General features: G+C 48.2%; 1 protein-coding gene across 1 annotated transcript in view; it reads left to right on the plus strand.

The window, feature by feature from the left end:
- DQX1 (DEAQ-box RNA dependent ATPase 1) overlaps positions 1-21,647 on the plus strand; it is a 69,588-nt gene that overhangs the window by 10,596 nt on the left and 37,345 nt on the right. Inside the window, exons 2-3 of the mRNA XM_073650024.1 lie at positions 13,085-13,367; positions 13,773-13,966. Coding sequence (XP_073506125.1) covers positions 13,113-13,367; positions 13,773-13,966 — 449 coding nt within the window. The 5' untranslated portion in view covers positions 13,085-13,112. The remainder of the gene's footprint in view (positions 1-13,084; positions 13,368-13,772; positions 13,967-21,647) is intronic.

Here is a 21,647-nt window from a genome sequence, read left to right on the forward strand (position 1 = left end):
AGAGATAGGGATATATATATATACACAGCCATAGAGATAGGGATATATATATATATATATACACAGCCATAGAGATAGGGATATATATATACACACAGCCATAGAGATAGGGATATATATATACACACAGCCATAGAGATAGGGATATATATATATATACACACAGCCATAGAGATAGGGATATATATACACACAGCCATAGAGATAGGGAGATATATATATATATATATATATATATACACAGCCATAGAGATAGGGATATATATATATATATATATATATATATATATACACAGCCATAGAGATAGGGATATATATATACACAGCCATAGAGATAGGGATATATATATATACACAGCCATAGAGATAGGGATATATATATACACACAGCCATAGAGATAGGGATATATATATATACACATCCATAGAGATAGGGATATATATTTATATATACACATCCATAGAGATAGAGAGATATATATAGATATATATATATACACAGCCATGGAGATAGAGATATATATATACACAGCCATGGAGATAGGGATATATATATACACAGCCATAGAGATAGGGATATATATATATACACAGCCATAGAGATAGGGATATATATATATACACACAGCCATAGAGATAAGGGATATATATATATATATATATATATATATATATATATATATATATATACAGCCTTAGAGATAGGGATATATATATATATATATATATATATATATATACACAGCCATAGAGATAGGGATATATATATATATATATATATATATATATACACACAGCCATAGAGATAGGGATATATATATATATACACATCCATAGAGATATACACAGCCATAGAGATTGGGATATATATATATATATATATATATATATATATATATATATATATATATATATATATATATATATACACAGCCATAGAGATAGGGATATATATATATATATATACACAGCCATAGAGATAGGGATATATATATACACAGCCATAGAGATTTGATATATATATATACACAGCCATAGAGATAGGGATATATATATACACAGCCATAGAGATAGGGATATATATACAGAGCCATAGAGATAGGGATATATATATACAGAGCCATAGAGATAGGGATATATATATATATATATATACACATCCATAGAGATAGGGATATATATATATATATATATATACAGAGCCATAGAGATAGGGATATATATATATATATATATATATATATACACACGCCATAGAGATAGGGATATATATATATATATATATACACATCCATAGAGATAGGGATATATATATATATATATATATATATATATATCCCTATCTCATAGAGATAGGGATATATATATACAGAGCCATAGAGATAGGGATATATATATATATATATATATATATATATATATATATATATATATATATATATATATATATATACACACGCCATAGAGATAGGGATATATATATACAGAGCCATAGAGATAGGTGTTATGATCTGCTACAGGGACTAAGGAAAGACAGGAGATCTGTCCCTACAATAGAACTAAACTAGATCCCTACGATGTAACGGGGAACCTGATCCTGCGATCAGACCCGCTAAAGTCCTCGGCTAGTCTGTACGAAGACCTATAGATGTGAGGGAGGGATCCCTACAAGAACTAGGGACTGGGATAAGTTGGACACCTCCTAGCAGAAATAGTAGCAGTCAAAGACAAACACACAACAAAAAGCATAAATAGGCAAAAATGATCATGTGACCAGCAAACTAAAAAAAAACTAACAGGAGAGTTCTAACAGTACCCCCTCTTCTAAGAGGATCCTCCGAATCCCCTAGGCCCAGGCTTACCAGGAAACCTCCTGTGAAACGCTCTGACAAGTCTGGAAGCAGAAACATCATCCGCCCTCACCCATGAGTTATCCTCAGGTCCGAAACCCTTCCAAGCGACGAGATACTGCAAACTCCCTCTATACCGTCTAGAATTTAGGATGCGGGAAATTTCATATTCCCCGTCCTCCACCACCGGAGGAACAGTGGCAGAGGCGTCACCATCCGACACATTAGCTTTTTTCAACAGAGAAACATGAAACACCGGGTTAATCTTCCAGGACGTAGGAACCTTCAGCCTAACAGTGTTTTTTTTTTCACTTTTTCATTATTACGAATCAATTTGTGAAGCACCTGGGGGTTCCAAGTGCTCACTATGCATCTAGAAAGGTGCCTTGGGGGGTCTAGTTTCCAAAATGGGGTCACTTGTGGGGGAGCTCCAAAGTTTGGGCACAGAGGGGCTCTCCAAACGCAATGTGGTGTCCGCTAACAATTTGAGCCGATTTTCCATTCAATTTGTTAGCGGATACCATGTTGCATTTAGAGAGTCCCTGTGTGCCCAAACATTGGAGCTCCCCCACAATTGACCCCATTTTGGAAACTAGACCCCCCAAGGCACCTTTCTAGATGCATAGTGAGCACTTGGAACCCCCAGGTGCTTCACAAATTGATTCATAAAAATGAAAAAGTGAAAAAAAAAAAACACTTTTTAATTTTTATGAATCAATTTGTGAAGCACCTGGGGTTCAAAGTACTCACTATGAATCTAGATAGGTTCCTTGGGGGGTCTAGTTTCCAAAATGGGGTCACTTGTGGGGGAGCTCCAATGTTTGGGCACACAGGGACTCTCCAAATGCAACATGATATCCGCTAACAATTTGAGCCGATTTTCCATTCAATTCGTTAGCGGACACCATGTCGTGTTTGGAGAGCCCGTGATGTGCCTAAACAGTGGAGCTCCCCCACAAGTGTCCCCATTTTGGAAACTATACCCCTCAAGGATTTTATTAAGGTGTATAGTGAACATTTTGAACCCAGAGGTACGGCACAGAATTTGATAACATTAGGTCATCATATTGAATAAGTTGTCATTATTCTTGAGCGCAAGTGCTCGCTACTTGAGTTTGCATCGGGTACTCAGGTATGCACCATGTACAGCGTGTGCTTGAGTGACATGCTCGAGTCCCTGCTCCGCATGTTTCACGGTTATTAGACACCCAAAAAAAAACATGCGGGGATCGCTCGTGCATGGCAGGCAATCCCCGTAAAGTTTTTTGGCCGCGAAGCATATGGGGCAGAGACTCGAGCATGTCACTCAAATACCCACGATACTCAATGCATACCAGAGCACCCGATGCAAACTCAAGTAGCGAGCACTTGCTCTCCACACTAGTCGCCATATCGTCATCTTTTTTTCTTACTTTTGAAAAAAATCCCAACCCCAGCCCCAGCACAACCCCAGCCCCAGCACAACCCTAGCCCCAGCACAACCCTAGCCCCAGCACAACCCTAGCCCCAGCACAACCCTAGCCCCAGCACAACCCTTGCCCCAGCACAACCCTAGCCCCAGCACAACCCTAGCCCCAGCACAACCCTAGCCCCAGCACAACCCTAACCCTAGCACAACCCTAGCCCCAGCACAACCCTAGCCCCAAACCCAGCCCTAACCCTAGCCCAATCCTAACCCAAGAGTTTATTTTTTACGCTGTTCCTAGTGCGGTATAAGTGATGAGATGACTTTATTCTTCGGGTCGGTGCGATTACAGCAATGCCAGAATCATATGGGGTTTTTATGACTGACAGCTGTCACACACTAAAAGACGCTTTTTTTGTAAAATCTAGTTTTTGCATCGCCATATTTTGAGAGCTATAATTTTTCCAGATTTTGGCAGACAGTCATGTGACAGCTCGTTTTTTGCGGGATGACTTGACGTTGTTATTGGTGCCATTTTCAGGCACGTGACATTTTTTGATCGCTTTCTATTCCGATTTTTGGGAGGCAGAATAAACAAAAACCAACAATTCAGGAATTGTTTTTTTTTTTTTTTTTTATTCTGTTCCGCGTGTGGTAAAATTGGTAGCTTTATTCTTCGGGTCAGTACGTTTACAGCGGTACCACATTTGTATCATTTTTCTATGTTTTGGCGCTTATACACAATAAAAGCTATTTTATAGAAAAAAATATTTTTTAGCATTGCTTTATTCTGAGAGCTATAACTTTTTTATTTTTCGGCTGATGGAGCTGTATGGTGGCTTGTTTTTTGCGGGACGAGATGACGTTTTTAGCGGTATCATTTTTATTTATATGCGTCTTTTTGATCGCGTGTTATTCCACTTTTTGTTTGGCGGTATGGTGATAAAGCATTGTTTTTTGCTTCGTTTTTTTTTTTTTTTTTTACCGTGTTCACTGAAGGGGTTAACTAGTGGGACAGTTTTATAGGTCAGGTTGTTCCGGACGCGGCGATACCAAATATGTGTACTTCTATTGTTTTTTTTTTATTTTTTTTTATAATAATATTTATTGATGGGTACATTATATTTTTATTTTTGGTGTATTATTTTTTTTATTTTTTTATAATATTTTTGCACTTTTTTTTTTTTTTCCACTTTCAGGGAGTTTTTACACTTTATTACTTTGTCCCACTCTGGGACTTTCACTTTTTTTTTTCTGATCGCCTGCATGGCACAGGAATGGAGCACCATCCCTATGCCATGAAGGCTGTCAGAAGTGCACAGTGTGAAGATTGCTTGGAGATGCACTGCGCATGTCCAAGCAATCTTCCTGCTCTCTGGTGACCCGGATGTTGTCATGACGACATCGGGTCATCATGGCAACACCCGGGAAACCGCTGCAGACTGCGCTGGAAGCCGGAAGAGGAGGTGAGTATCGCCGATCACCTCCCCTTGTCCCCGCAATGCCGCGATCGATTTCGATCGACTTCGATCGCAGCATAGCGGGGGTTAATGTGCTGGGAGCGGTGCAGGACCGCTCCCTGCACATTGTCACAGCTGACACCCGGTACTATCAGCTGACACCTGGCGGCGATCGTGCCCGCACAGCCTGTGTGCGCGCGCGATCGCGATGACGTACTTATACAGGTCTGGGTGTTAAGTCCCAGGGCACAGACGCTTATTAGTACGTCAGATGTTATTAAGGGGTTAAAGGGCCCTACGAACTTGGGACCCAATTTTTTAGAAGGAATCCTCAATCGCAGATTCTTAGAGGACAACCAAACCATGTCACCAATAGCAAACGAAACCTCTTGCCGTTTCCTATCAAAGTACCTCTTAGATTTTTTGTTAGCCTCCTGAAGATTACCACGCACATCCGTCCAAACTCTCTCCAAATCACCGGAAAAACTCTCCTCCTCAGGCACAGCCGATACCAATTTGGAGAATGACCCAAAAGACGGATGTCTCCCAGAACAACAAAAAAAAGGCGAACACCCAGCAGAAGAGGATGTATGGTTGTTAAGAGCAAATTCAGCAAGTGGCAGAAACTCAGACCACCCCTCTTGATTGTCTGCCACAAAACAACGCAAGAACTGCTCAACATCCTGGTTCTTCCTTTCTGTCTGGCCATTAGACTCAGGATGATATCCGGATGAAAACGACAAATGAACTCCCAACCTGTCACAAAAGGCACGCCAAAAACGAGCCACGAACCGAGGTCCCCTATCAGAAACAATGTCAGTAGGAACACCATGTAGTCTGACAATTTCCTTGACAAAGGCCTTAGCGAGTGTCTTAGCACAAGGCAGTTTGAGGAAGGGAACCAAGTGACACATCTTGCTAAAACGGTCCACGACCACCCAGATGACCTTGAAACCTTCAGAGGGGGGAAGGTCATTAATAAAGTCCATAGCCAGATGTGTCCAAGGTGCACTAGGAACCTCCAGAGGGCAAAGCAACCCCGCAGCAGGAGCATGTGAAGACTTGGATCTAGCACACACAGTACATTGACGCACCCACTTAATGACTTCCTTCTGCCATCCAGGCCACCAAAAACTGCGACCCACAAGTCTCTTGGTCTCAGAAATTCCTGGATGACCTGCCAACCGAGACTCATGACACTCAACAAACAAATCTCTCCTAAAGGTCCTAGGCACAAACAACCTCCCATGGGGAGTGTTAGATGGAGCATTCTCCTGAGCTTTAAGAATCTCATCCTCCAAAACGGAGTCCAAAGCAGCAATCACAACACCTTCTTGTAAAATGTTCTCCTCCTCCTCAACACCGACCATGGGAGAAAAACTGCGAGACAAGGCATCCGCCTTAACATTCTTGGTACCCGGGATGTAAGTAACGGAAAAATTAAACCGCGAGAAAAAAAGTGCCCACCTAGCCTGACGGGCATTCAGGCGCTTGGCAGCATCAAGATAGATCAGATTTTTATGATCAGTGAAAACCTGAATGGGAAATTCCGCACCTTCCAAGAGGTGATGCCAGTGTTCAAATGCGAGTTTAATCGCCAGCAATTCCCGATTACCAATATCGTAATTAAGTTCAGTCTCAGAAAATTTTTTTGAAAAAAAGGCACAGGGATGTACTCCATCCCCGTTATCCTGAGACAATACTGCGCCAACCCCCACAGAGGAAGCATCAACCTCAACCAAAAACGGCTTAGTCACATCAGGCTGCATAAGGATGGGAGCAGAGGTGAACCTCTCCTTGAGATACACAAAAGCTTCAATGGCCTCAGAAGACCACTGAACCGCATCAGCACCTTTCCTGGTGAGATCAGTCAGAGGTTTGACAATACTAGAAAAAATTTTTATGAATTTTCTATAGTAATTGGCGAAACCCAAAAACCTCTGTATCGATTTCAAACCAATAGGCCTAGGCCATTCCTGCACAGCCTGAACCTTAACCGGATCCATCTCAAAACCTTTGCTGGAGATAATGTAGCCCAAAAAACTAATTCTCTGTACAGCGAACTCACATTTCTCCAGCTTAGCAAAAAGCGAATTGTCCATTAATAACTGTAATACCTCACGTACGCTCCGCCAATGAGACTCCAGATCTGGCGAATAAATCAAAATGTCATCCAAATACACAACCACATTTTTACCGATCAAAGGTCTAAGGATGTCATTAATAAGATTCTGAAAAAATGCAGGAGCATTAGTAAGACCAAAAGGCATAACCAGATTCTCAAAATGACCCACAGGAGTGTTAAAAGCAGTCTTCCATTCATCACCCTCCTTCATGCGCAACAAATTGTATGCCCCCGGAGATCAATCTTAGAGAACCACTTGGCCCCCACTAACTGGTTAAACAAATCAGGAATCAATGGCAGTGAGTAAGGATTGCGTACAGTAATTTTATTAATCTCACGAAAGTCCAGACAAGGACGTAAACCGCCGTCTTTTTTTTTTTACAAAAAAAAATCCAACCGCCACAGGAGACTTAGAGGGCCTAATGTGACCGGCGGCCAAACTTGTCTGTATGTATTCCTCCAAAGCCTTTCTCTCAGGAATAGTAAGATTAAATAAATGACTTTTAGGAAGAGTCGCTCCAGGGACAAATTCAATGGTACAATCATAGTCTCTATGGGGAGGCAAAACTTGTGACTCCTCCTCAGAAAAAACTCTCCAAAAATCCTGAATAGGAACAGGTAATTCCCCTTTTTCCACCGCAGCAATGCTCCCGTTACAACACTTGTCATAACACTTAGGGCTCCAGGACTTAATTTCATTGGTAGACCAATCCAGTACAGGATTGTGCAATGTAGGGATGAGGGGTACCATGCATACCAGGGTTGGGGGGGTGAGGGGACCATGCATACCAGGATTGGGGGATGAGGGGGAGGACCATGCATACCTCTATTGGGGGGTGAGGGGACCATACATATCAGGATTGGGGGGTGAGGGGGAGGACCATGCATACCAGGATTGGGGGGTGAGGGGACCATACATACCAGGATTGGGGATGAGGGGTGCCATGCGTACCGGAATTGGGGATGAGGGGCTGCAATGCGCACCAGGATTGGGGATGAGGGGCTGCCATGTGTACCAGGATTGGGGATGAGGGGCTGCCATGCGCACCAGGATCGGGGATGAGGGGGTGCCATGCCTACCAGGATTGAGGCTGAGGGGGTGCCATGCATACCAGGATTGGGGATGAGGGGGTGCCATGCGTACCAGGATTGGGGATGAGGGGGTGCCATACGTACCAGGATCGGGGATGAGGGGGTGCCATGCGCACCAGGGTTGAGGATGAGGGGGTGCCATGCGTACCAAGATTGGGGATGAGGGGGTGTCATACGTACCAGGATTGGGGATGAGGGATGGGTACCATGCACACCAGGATAGGGATGTGGGGGTGCCATGCGTACCAGGATATGGATGAGGGGCTGCCATGCGTACCAGGATTGGGGATGAGGGGCTGCCATGTGTACCAGGATTGGGGATGAGGGGCTGCCATGTGTACCAGGATTGGGGATGAGGGGCTGCCATGTGTACCAGGATTGGGGATGAGGGGCTGCCATGCGTACCAAGATTGGGGATGAGGGGGTGCCATGCTTACCAGGATTGGGGATGAGGGGGTGCCATGCTTACCAGGATTGGGGATGAGGAGGTGCCATGCCTACCAGGATTGGGGATGAGGGGGTGCCATACGTACCAGGATTGGGGATGAGGGGGTGCCATGCGCACCAGGATCCGGGATGAGGAGGTGCCATGCATACCAGGATTGGGGATGAGGGGGTGCCATGCGTACCAGGATTGGGGATGAGGGGGTGCCATACGTACCAGGATTGGGGATGAGGGATGGGTACCATGCACACCAGGATAGGGATGTGGGGGTGCCATGCGTATCAGGATAGGGATGAGGGGTGCCATGCATATCAGGATAGGGATGAGGGGTGCCATGCATATCAGGATGAGGGGTACTATACATACCAGGATAGGGATGAGGGATGGGGTACCATGCATGCCAGGATGGGGGTGAGGGGACCATGCATACCAGGATGGGGATGAGGAGTGCCATGCATACCAGTATCGGGGTGAGGGATGGGGTACCATGCATACCAGGATTGGGGATGAGGGGGTGCCATGCATACCAGGATGGGGATGAGGGGGTGCCATGTATACCAGGATAGGGATGAGGGGTACCATGCATACCAGGATAAGGATGAGGGGTGCCATGCATACCAGGATTGGGGATGAGGGGGTGCCATGCATACCAGGTTCCGGATGAGGGGTCACCATGCATATAAGGATGAAGGGTGCCATGCATACCAGGATTGGGGGTGAGGGGTGCCATGCATACCAGGATAGGATGGGGGCAGCACAAATACCAGGATGGGGGTGTTATGGATCCGGGTGCTAGAACCTCTGTGCTGTGGTGCAAGGAGGGGCCAGAGGGGCGTGACTAATCAACTCGGTCCGACCAAGGTCGCACGGCGGCTCAGTCGACTCTGTGAACCAGGGAGGAACCGAGCTTCGGCTGACGGGTGGTCCGGGTAGACAAGCAGGCTGATTAGGCAGATAGTCAGGCGAGTGTTCCGGGTAGGCAAGCTGGCGGCACAACAGGTAGCTGGCTGGTGCTTCCAGTTAAGCGGGCCGGCAGGCACGGCAGGTAACAGGCAGGTGCTTCCAGGTAAGCGGGCAGGCAGGCACGGCAGGTAACAGGTAGGTGCTTCCAGGTAAGCGGGCAGGCTGGCACGGCAGGTAACAGGCATGTGCTTCCAGGTAAGCGGGCAGGCAGGTACGGTAAGTGACAGGCAGGTGCTTCCAGATAAGCGGGCTGGCAGGCACTGCAGGTAACAGGTAGGTGCTTCCAGGTAAGCGGGCTGGCAGGCACGACAAGTAACTGGCAGGTACTTTAGGTAAGCGGGCTGGCAGGCACGGCAGGTAACTGGCAGGTACTTTAGGTAAGCGGGCTGGCAGGCGCGGCAGGTAACTGGCAGGTACTTTAGGTAAGTGGACTGGCAGGCACGGCAGGTAACTGGCAGGTGCTTCCAGGTAAGCGGGCAGGCAGGTACGGCAGGTAACAGGTAGGTGCTTCCAGGTAAGCAGGCTGGCAGGTACGGCAGTTAACAGGTAGGTGCTTCCAGGTAAGCGGGCTGGCAGGCACGACAGGTAACAAGCAGGTGCTTCCAGGTGAGCAGGCAGGCAGAGCCCATAGACAGACTGGCGGACTGGACTATAGACAGACTGTCGGGCTGAAGAGTAGTCAGGCTGGCGGACTGAACAGAAGATCAGACTGGCGGACAGGACTGACTTGCAGAGGACCTGGGGGCTGAAGCAAAGTAATAATCACAAAGCAACAACCTTGCACGGGCACCTCCATATTGGAGGAGGTGCCTTATATAGGGGAAGGCCAGTGGCCGGGGACTTTTTAGGACGGCGCGGCAAAGAGCCAGAGAAGCTGCGTGCACCAGCAGCAGCTGCAGGGAGGCCAGAAGACACCGGAGCAGGACCGCAGCGATAAGGGGGACGGCATCTCTGCTGGGCAGGAGGCAGAAACGCCGATGCTACAGGGGGCAGCACAGATACCAGGATGGGAGACCATATACCAATAAAAATACTCGCCACCCGGGCGTAGAACGGGTTCAATAGCTAATATACACACACCCCACACTCATATACAGGGGGAAAATAAGTATTTGGTTTTCTGCTGATTTTGCCGTTTTCCCACCTACAGATAATGGAGAGGTCGGTAATTGTTATCGTCGGTCACTTCACCTGTGAGAGACTGAATCTAAAAAAAAATCCAGAAAATCACATTGTGTGATTGTTACATAATTAATGAGCATTTCATTACATGAAATAAGTATTTTATACAATGAAAAAACAGAGCACTACGTTTCATTGATGCCCCATCCTTAGTGTAGAGCACTACCCCCCCTCCGCCGATCAGCTGTTATCGGTGCTGGCCGGAAGTGCTTACTTCCGCCAGCAAATTTAGTGAGACAGTGACTCAGGCAAAGAATTGCTCACCTCCGGATCGCAGCCGTGAATAGAGAAGTAAAGTCCAGGACCGCTGACACTTGCACCCCCGGGTGCTATCGTGAATGCCCACGTCGCTGGCTCTGGTCTGTCTTGGCGTCACACACTAATTCAACACAGACTGGCACACCCAAACCTTAACTGCAGGTTTAAATGAAAACCGTGGCCATGAGCCACTTGTGAGACTCAGACTGGAGGGAGAGATCCGTCCCACTACCATCCTACAGATCTCTCCAAATCTGTAGGATGGAGGAAGAGATCCCCTCCCGACCCCACATGCTGCAGATCTGAAGAATACAGGAGATTGTTATCACATACAGGACACAGCCAGGACTAGTCAGAAATTCCTGCAGCTCCTTTAATGTCGCTGTCGGCTTCTTGGCAGCCTACTGATTTTCTTCTTGTCTTTTCATCAATGTTTGAGGGATGTCCAGTTCTCGGTCATGTCACTGTCCTGACATATTTCACACTCTTCTTTATGACGTCCTCACAGTGTCCATGATAGATGTATCTTCTCCTGACTGACAACTTTCCGCAATAAGAGCCTTTGTTGTGTTGTCAGCTGTTTACGGACCATGGATATACTCCCAAAGTTCCAGTGGTGGAGGTGTTATGCCTGAGGGCCGCTCATAGATATGTTCTCTAGGTTCCAGTGATGAAGGTTATCATTCCTGGGGAGCTTGTGGTGAATATTCTCCCTGAGTTCTGTTGGTGGGGATTGTTATCCCTGGTGACTGGTGGATATGCTCTCTGCATTCTAAACCATGGGTTCCGGTGGTGGTTGATATCTTATCCAGGGCCTGATGGTGGGGCCGGCAGTGAATTTGCGCCCTGAGTTCTAGTGGTGGGACTGGTGTTGGATATGCTCTCTGGGTCCCGGTGGTGGGGTCTGTTATCCCTGAGGTCTGACGCTGGATATGCTCCCCAGGTCCCTGGTGTGGGGATTGTTGTTCCTAATTGCCAGTAGTGTTATCCCTGAGGACTGGCAGTGAATATGCTCTCTGGGTCCCCGTGGTGGGGGTTGTTATCCATGTGGGCCGGCAGTTGATATGCTCTCCAGGGCCTGGCGGTGGTCGGCCATTGTCCCTGGGGGCTAGCAGGGGATATGCTCTCCAGGTCCCTGTGGTGGAGGTCGTTATCCCTGGGGGCCGGCAGTGGGTATGCTCTCTGGGTCCTCGTGGTGGGGATCGTTATCCCTGGGGGCCAGCAGGGGATATGTTCTCAGGGTCCCCGTGGTTGGTGGAGGTTGTTATCCCTGAGGGTCGGCAGTGGGTATGCTCTCTGGGTCCTCGTGGTGGGGATCGTTATCCCTGGGGGCCAGCAGGGGATATGTTCTCAGGGTCCCCGTGGTTGGTGGGGGTTGTGATCCCTGAGGGCCGGCAGTGGGTATGCTCTCTGGGTCGGCGTGGTGGGGATCGTTATCCCTGGGGGCCGGCAGGGAATATGTTCTCAGGGTCCCCGTGGTGGGGGTTGTTTTCCCTGGGGGCCGGCAGTGGGTATGCTGTCTGGGTCCCCATGGTGGGGGTTTTTATCCCTGGGGGCCGGCAGTGGGTATTCTCTCTGGGTCCCCGTGGTGGGGGTTGTTATCCCTGGGGGCTGTCAATGGGTATTCTCTCTGGGTCCCCGTGGTGGGGGTTGTTATCCCTGGGGGCCGGCAGTGGGTATTCTCTCTGGGTCCCCGTGGTGGGGGTTCTTATTCCTGGGGGCCGGCAGTGGGTATTCTCTCTGGGTCCCCTTGGTGGGGTTTTTTATCCCTGGGGGCCGGCAGTGGGTATTCTCTCTGGGTCACCGTGGTGGGGGTTGTTATCCCTGGGGGCTGACAGTGGATATTCTCTCTGGGTCCCTGTGGTGGGGGTTGTTATCCCTGGGGGCCGGCTGTGGGTATTCTCTCTGAGTCCCTGTGGTGGGGGTTGTTATCCCTGGGGGCCGGCAGTGGGTATTCTCTCTGGGTCCCCGTGGTGGGGGTTCTTATCCCTGGGGGCCGGCAGTGGGTATTCTCTCTGGGTCCCCGTGGTGGGAGTTCTTATCCCTGGGGGCCGGCAGTGGGTATTCTCTCTGGGTCCCCGTGGTGGGGGTTCTTATCCCTGGGGGCCGGCAGTGGGTATTCTCTCTGGGTCCCCGTGGTGGGAGTTCTTATCCCTGGGGGCCGGCAGTGGGTATGCTCCCTGGGTCCCCATGGTGGGGGTTGTTTTCCCTGGGGGCTGGGCAGTGAATATGTTCTCCGGATCGGGGGGGGGGGGGTGGATGTTAGTTTCATCGTTCACTCTCTCATGCTCTCCATGTCTGCAGCTTCTATGTAGGACGTATCTTGGACTGCATGGAGTCTGCAGACGTCTCGTCACAGGATCGGCCGCCAGTAGAGGAGGACGATGTTCTTTTGGATGAGACGGATCGGGACGAGCTGGAGCAGAACCCGTTTGATGGTCTCCCGTTCTCCTCTCGGTATTACCAGCTGCTCGCTGGGCGCCGCTCCTTGTCCATATGGAGCGTGAAGTACCAGTTCATGGAGAGTCTTCAGGGCAGTCACATCGTCTTGGTGTGTGCCGAACCCGGCACCGGCAAAAGTACACAGGTAAGTCATCTCCTCTAATTACATCCAAAGCTGCAAATACAGAGCCTCATCTCCCTGTTGCCTCCAGCAGAGCTGGTGTGGAGCAGGCACGCTGAAATGCTTCATGGAGGATGGGGAGAAAGCATTACTTACCACGCAGCTCCGGCTGTGACTGGAGCTGCCCGTCTCCTTCAGCACCATCATTCCAGCTCTGGCTGTGACTGGAGCTGCCCTTCTCCTTCAGCACTGTCATTGCAGCTCTGGCTGTGACTGGAGCTGCCCAGTATCTTTCAGCACTGTGAATGCAGCTCTGGATGTGAATGGAGCTGCTGTGTCTCCATACTGAGGAGCCTGTGGGTGGTCTGGCGCCTGGCTCTCTCAGGTCACTGTCCTATTGTGTAATGTGGTGTGGTTTGTACCCTGCAGGTGCCGCAGTGGTGCGCAGAGTACGCCCTATCTGTGCAGTTCCGTGAGGGCTGTGTCATCTGCTCCCAGCCTTACCCAGCTGCCGCCTTCAGCCTGGCCCTCAGGGTGGCAGACGAGATGGACCTGAATGTGGGCCACGAGGTCGGCTTCTCCATTCCATATGAGGACTGCTCTTCTGCCAATACCGTCCTCAGGTATGGAGGATCTTCTAGAGCACAGGCAGGTCACAAGGACCGCTCACTGGTGGTCAGAAAATTTGTCCGCTGGACTGCAGCATATACAGGGTATTTGTGGTAAGGGAAGGTCAATGTAGTGTAGAGGTAACCGAAGGCCTTGGCAGGGCGATGAGAGAGGTATGGTATGTCTAGGGTTGAGGCCAGTCTACAAGCCTGTGGGGTCAGAGGGGGCACATAGAGGTTTGAGGATGGGGTCAGTGCTAGGGTTAGAGGCTGAGCAAGGTAGGTTGAGGGTGGAGCTAGGCCTTTGGTTATGTTTATTGTTCGGCTTGGAGATGGGCTTTTGTTTAGGCTTGGGGCTAGGGTTGAAGCTAAGCTTTTGGTTAGGTAGAGGGCTAGGGTTGAAGCTAAGCTTTTCATTAGGTAGTGTGCTAGGGTTGTAGCTAAGCTTTTGGTTAGGTAGAGGGCTAGGGTTGAAGCTAAGCTTTTGGTTAGGTAGATGGCTAGTGTTGAAGCTAAGCTTTTGGTTAGGTAGAGGGCTAGGGTTGAAGCTAAGCTTTTGGTTAGGTAGAGGGCTAGGGTTGAAGCTAAGCTTTTGGTTAGGTAGAGGGCTAGGGTTGAAGCTAAGCTTTTGGTTAGGTAGAGGGCTAGGGTTGAAGTTAAGCTTTTGGTTAGGTAGAGGGCTACGGTTGAAGCTAAGCTTTTGGTTATGTAGAGGGCTAGGGTTGAAGCTAAGCTTTTGGTTAGGTAGAGGGCTAGGGTTGAAGCTAAGCTTTTGGTTAGGTAGGGGGCTAGGGTTGGAGCTAAGCTTTTGGTTAGGTAGAGGGCTAGGGTTGAAGCTAAGCTTTTGGTTAGGTAGAGGGCTAGGGTTGAAGCTAAGCTTTTGGTTAGGTAGAGGGCTAGGGTTGGAGCTAAGCTTTTGGTTAGGTAGAGGGCTAGGGTTGAAGCTAAGCTTTTGGTTAGGTAGAGGGCTAGGGTTGAAGCTAAGCTTTTGGTTAGGTAGAGGGCTAGGGTTGAAGCTAAGCTTTTGGTTAGGTAGAGGGCTAGGGTTGAAGCTAAGCTTTTGGTTAGGTAGAGGGCTAGGGTTGGAGCTAAGCTTTTGGTTAGGTAGGGGGCTAGGGTTGAAGCTAAGCTTTTGGTTAGGTAGAGGGCTAGGGTTGAAGCTAAGCTTTTGGTTAGGTAGAGGGCTAGGGTTGAAGCTAAGCTTTTGGTTAGGTAGAGGGCTAGGGTTGGAGCTAAGCTTTTGGTTAGGTAGGGGGCTAGGGTTGGAGCTAAGCTTTTGGTTAGGTAGAGGGCTAGGGTTGAAGCTAAGCTTTTGGTTAGGTAGAGGGCTAGGGTTGAAGCTAAGCTTTTGGTTAGGTAGATGGCTAGGGTTGAAGCTAAGCTTTTGGTTAGGTAGAGGGCTAGGGTTGGAGCTAAGCTTTTGGTTAGGTAGAGGGCTAGGGTTGGAGCTAAGCTTTTGGTTAGGTAGAGGACTAGGGTTGAAGCTAAGCTTTTGGTTAGGTAGAGGGCTAGGGTTGAAGCTAAGCTTTTGGTTAGGTAGAGGGCTATTGTTGGAGCTAAGGCTTTTGTTTAGGTTTAGGGCTAAGGTTGGATGTCCTGAACCAGCCAGGGGATCACGCAGATATCCCATTGCTGCCACCAATTTGTCATGAACCTGCACGCCGCTGCCTCCAATCGTCAGTACAATCATGCGATTGACTGACAATTGATGGACGAGGGCACGGTTGCTTTCACTATTAGACCGATCATTGTGAGCTTCCCAATGAACGTATAGTTTATATACACATCCAATTCCAACGCATGGAATATACATATATACTTCAGTACGGTCACTCCACAGTAACCCAAGAACTGCTCGCTGCCACCACCAATCGTTTATAGAGGCCAATTAGACACTCATTACAAGTAGCGTATGGCTTCAGGGGTGCGGTTTACAGAACAAGACGAACCGAGCTATTAAACTTTTATATATTAAATCCAGAAAATAGTCAGTGTTTATAAAAATATACAAAGATGTTATAAAAGGGGACAAAACAATACGATATACACAGACCAGCAAAAGGGGAACAATGGTTTGAACTTTTAACTTTCCGGCTCTATATCTCACCATCCACTACTGCGTGAGACTCCCATCATCTTATAGACAGTCATCTTGGCTATCTCATACATAAATGTGACTTGCAGCTATTTAGCAGATGATTAGTTCTGCAGATTCTCGTCATGTCACTGCATTGTTACTGTTTTGCTCCTGGTGGTGGAAAAATCTTTTTCTTCCTGTTTACCACAAATTACACCCTGTTCTCACATTCCCTAGTAGCTCAGCGTGTTTTTAGGTTGATTTCCAAGCGAAAGGTCACTGGTTCGAATCGAAAAGCAGCCAAGAAGAAGATTTCCCAAGAAAACAGAAACCGCATCATCCAGCTCATCGATAGCCGTCTCTCCGCCAAGAAAATTGCCAAACTGCATCATGTGAGCGCCATGACAGCTGGAAGAATAACAAAATGAAGTACGTCCAGCTAATCAAAAGCCAAGAGGTGGATGTCCGGGAAAAATATCAGAATCAACAAGTCGTCTCATAACAAGGTCTATAAGTTCTGTGGCGACAAACACGGCAGTGGAGGAGGCTCGTAAGCTTCGTAATAGTGAGATCCTAGATCCGTGCTACGCGCGTTACACAAGTCTGGAATGGTGGCCCAAGAAAAGGTGAAAATCCTCGACTTCCATATCGTCCTAAGAAGAAGCGTTGGCTTGAGTTTGCAAAAAAGTATGTAAAGTGGACACTAGAAGATTGGAAATGGGTGATTTGGAGAGATGGACAATAGACTAGGCTCTGATGGCTGCAAATGGGTCTGGAAGAAATCCGGGAAAAGGGGCTAACAGATCGAGAAATTGAAGGAACTGTCATGTTCTGTTGAGGAAGCCTGATAATATGGGGTTGTTTCACAGCCAAAGGTGTTGGATACTTGGCCAGGATCGATGGTGGTCTCAATTCTGAGCTATATATGATTATCCTACAAGATACACTCGAGGACTATGGGTATGAAAAGGACGACATAGTGTTCCAGCAGGATAACGATATGAAGCATACATGGATATTGGGGAAGAAATAGTTAACTGACAATGAAGTAGAGGTGCTGGATCGGCCCCACAGTCCCGAGACCTCAACCCAATCCAACACTTGTGGGTAGAGGTGAAGGAAAAAGCTGTATACAGACCCAAGTGAGGAGACCAGTAAGCCCCAACTGTGGGAACGTGTAGAAGAGACCTGGGATCAGATTTTGGTGGAGACCTGCTCGAGTCTGATTGTGAGCAAGAAAGATTCAGGCCGTGGTGAAAGCCAAAGGTTCGATTTTTCAGAGCAAACAGTAACACTGCAGTGACATGAGAAGAATCTGCATAACTAATCATATGCTAAATAGCTGCAAGTCAAATTTATATATGAGATAGCCAAGATGATTGTCTATAAAATGATGGTAGTCTCACGTTCAAAGCAGCAGTAGATGGTGAGATGTGAAGCCTGAAAGTCAAAAGCTCAAAACATTGTTCCTCTTCTGCTTGTCAGTTTATACAATTACTTAAAATTAAAAAAAGGATAAACAGAAGAAAATTACTACTCCTAGATGTCATTAAAATGGCTCAGAGCTTAGCGGATGGAAGAACTCAGATTGGAAAATGGTGCTGTCCTACAGTGAGGGTTAGGGTTGGAGTTAGGGTTGGGGCTAGGCTATTGGTTACGGCTACAGTTGGAGCTAGGCTATTTGTTAGGGCTAGGGTTGGAGCTAGGTTATTGGTTAGGGCTAGGGTTGGAGCTAGGCTATTGGTTAGGGCTAGGGTTGGAGCTAGGCTATTGGTGACGGCTTGGGTTGGAGCTAGACTATTGGTGACGGCTTGGGTTGGAGCTAGGCTATTGGTGACAGCTTGGGGTGGAGCTAGGCTATTGGTGACAGCTTGGCTTGGAGCTAGGCTATTGGTGACGGCTAGGGTTGGAGCTAGGCTATTGGTGACGGCTAGGGTTGGAGCTAGGCTATTGGTGACGGCTAGGGTTGGAGCTAGGCTATTGGTGACGGCTAGGGTTGGAGCTAGGCTATTGGTTACAGCTAGGGTTGGGCCTAGGCTATTGGTTACGGCTAGTGTTGGACCTAGGCTTTTGGTTACAGCTAGCGTTGGAGCTAGGCCATTGGTTAGGATTGGGGCTTGGCCTAAGGTTATTTTTAGCGCTTGGGCTTGATTTAAGCTTTGGGTTATGTTTAGGGCTAGTGTTGAGGTTCACCTTAGGAGTAGGATTATGTTTCGACCTGAATTTGGAGTAATAGTTGAATCAAATATTTGTTACAATTTTTTGAATAAAATAAAGAGTAATTGTCAGTTTTCACATTTTTATATTCTAGTAATGTTTTATTATAGTACGGCGTAAACCTTATAGCGCAGAGCAAGATTATGACTTTGTGTTGAATACTGGCAAGGTTACAAAAAACCCCTTCCATCCACCCGTGGGAACTTAGTTCCGTCCTGTCTGTCTGTGCAGTGTGGATGTAGAAGGAGGCAAGGATCACCGATGATGTAGCGTAAACCCTGGGTCCACATCTGCTGCACATCACTTCTGACATTGTAGTCCGGACCTTCATCAACCCCTGCTGTACAGAAGCCCCATCTCAAGGGTGCATGCAGTTGTTTTTGTTTTGTTTTTTGTGGGGAGGTGCTACATGGCAGGGCTAAAGACCAAATCTGCTGTGGAGTCTCCATGAGTGGTAATGGGCACCTTTACCCCAGTCCATGCCAAGTGCTCACTAAGAAGAGAAAAGAGGGCTGTATTTATAGGTCATACTGCCCTAGACACAGTCTATGCCCCAGAATCTGGTTTGGAGTCTGATTTCCCCTTTCCTACAGACCGCAGACCAAAGTAAATGTGGGATACAGGGCTGTGGAGTCGGAGTTGGTGCTCATTTTTGGTGGAGTTGGTAAAATATGGACCAACTCCGACTCCTAAATTATATAATAAATTGGGTGCAGTAGTGCAATGCAGGAAGTGCTGTAATTTTTTTTTCAGAAGAATTTTGGAAAGTGATGAAATGTCCTATAAATGTCTGTTCTGTTCCTGATCTCAGGATCTCGGCTTTTAGTGGAGATGAATCTGTGCTGCACTTTATGTACACGCTCAGTAGTAACCGGGGCTGCACTTTATGTACACGCTCAGCAGTGACCAGGGCTGCACTTTATGTACACGCTCAGTAGTGACCGGGGCTGCTCTTTATGTACACGCTCAGTAGTGGCCGGGGCTGCACTTTATGTACACGCTCAGTAGTGACCGGGGCTGCACTTTATGTACACGCTCAGCAGTGACCGGGGCTGCACTTTATGTACACGCTCAGTAGTGGCCGGGGCTGCACTTTATGTACACGCTCAGTAGTGACCGGGGCTGCACTTTATGTACACGCTCAGCAGTGACCGGGGCTGCACTTTATGTACACGCTCAGTAGTGCAGAGTCAGGGAAATGTCGGAGTCTGTGGTTTGGTTTACTGACTTCACAGTCCTGTTTACATCCCTGACTTGCAGCAATTAATTTCCAATCAGCGGTCATTTAATATGCCGACAGTATGATCAGTAATACATCATCCAGTGTGAATAGGCGGCCATTGTTCTCGGCAGCACGTCTTGTTTACACAGGACTTTGTGCTGCAAAAAATGATGATCTTTTAAAAAAATCAAACAATTTTTCACCAGAAGATCAAGCGCTTAACTTGTTTACGGGGTGATTAGCTGTCTGTTTTCAATGCACGATGTTCATTCCTGATGCACCTTAACCAACAACACAGACCTGAACCTTCATGGGCAGAGACTCCACGCAACACAGACCTGAACCTTCATGGGCAGAGACTCCACGCAACACAGACCTGAACCTTCATGAGCAGAGACTTCACGCAGCACAGAGCTGAACCTTCATGGGCAGAGACTCCACGCAACACAGACCTGAACCTACATGGGCAGAGACTCCACGCAACACAGACCTGAACCTTCATGGGCAGAGACTCCACGCAACACAGACCTGAACCTTCATGGGCAGAGACTCCACGCAACACAGACCTGAACCTTCATGGGCAGAGACTCCACGCAACACAGACCTGAACCTTCATGGGCAGAGACTCCACGCAACACAGACCTGAACCTTCATGGGCAGAGACTCCACGCAACACAGACCTGAACCTTCATGGGCAGAGACTCCACGCAACACAGACCTGAACCTTCATGGGCAGAGACTCCACGCAACACAGACCTGAACCTTCATGGGCAGAGACTCCACGCAACACAGACCTGAACCTTCATGAGCAGAGACTTCACGCAGCACAGAGCTGAACCTTCATGGGCAGAGACTCCACGCAACACAGAGCTGAACCTTCATGGGCAGAGACTCCACGCAACACAGAGCTGAACCTTCATGGGCAGAGACTCCACGCAACACAGACCTGAACCTTCATGGGCAGAGACTCCACGCAACACAGACCTGAACCTTCATGGGCAGAGACTCCACGCAACACAGACCTGAACCTTCATGGGCAGAGACTTCACGCAACACAGACCTGAACCTTCATGAGCAGAGACTTCACGCAGCACAGACCTGAACCTTCATGGGCAGAGACTCCACGCAACACAGAGCTGAACCTTCATGGGCAGAGACTCCACGCAACACAGAGCTGAACCTTCATGGGCAGAGACTCCACGCAACACAGAGCTGAACCTTCATGGGCAGAGACTCCACGCAACACAGACATGAACCTACATGGGCTGAGACTCCACGCAACACAGACCTGAACCTTCATGGGCAGAGACTCCACGCAACACAGACCTGAACCTTCATGGGCAGAGACTTCACGCAACACAGACCTGAACCTTCATGGGCAGAGACTTCACGCAACACAGACCTGAACCTTCATGGGCAGAGACTTCACGCAACACAGACCTGAACCTTCATGGGCAGAGACTCCACGCAACACAGACCTGAACCTTCATGGGCAGAGACTCCACGCAACACAGACCTGAACCTTCATGGGCAGAGACTTCACGCAACACAGACCTGAACCTTCATGAGCAGAGACTTCACGCAGCACAGAGCTGAACCTTCATGGGCAGAGACTCCACGCAACACAGAGCTGAACCTTCATGGGCAGAGACTCCACGCAACACAGAGCTGAACCTTCATGGGCAGAGACTCCACGCAACACAGACCTGAACCTTCATGGGCAGAGACTCCACGCAACACAGACATGAACCTACATGGGCTGAGACTCCACGCAACACGGACCTGAACCTTCATGGGCAGAGACTTCACGCAACACAGACCTGAACCTTCATGGGCAGAGACTTCACGCAACACAGACCTGAACCTTCATGGGCAGAGACTTCACGCAACACAGACCTGAACCTACATGGGCAGAGACTCCACGCAACACAGACCTGAACCTACATGGGCAGAGACTCCACGCAACACGGACCTGAATCTACATGAGCAGAGACTCCACGCATCACAGACCTGAACCAACATGGGCAGAGACTCCACGCAACACAGACATGAACCTACATGGGCAGAGACTCCACGCAACACAGACATGAACCTACATGGGCAGAGACTCCACGCAACACAGACATGAACCTACATGGGCAGAGACTCCACGCAACACAGACATGAACCTACATGGGCAG

Source organism: Phyllobates terribilis, unplaced genomic scaffold (assembly GCF_046119375.1).
Source record: "Phyllobates terribilis strain yellow unplaced genomic scaffold, ASM4611937v1 Scaffold_1__5_contigs__length_1240528914, whole genome shotgun sequence".
Classification (NCBI taxonomy): domain Eukaryota; kingdom Metazoa; phylum Chordata; class Amphibia; order Anura; family Dendrobatidae; genus Phyllobates; species Phyllobates terribilis.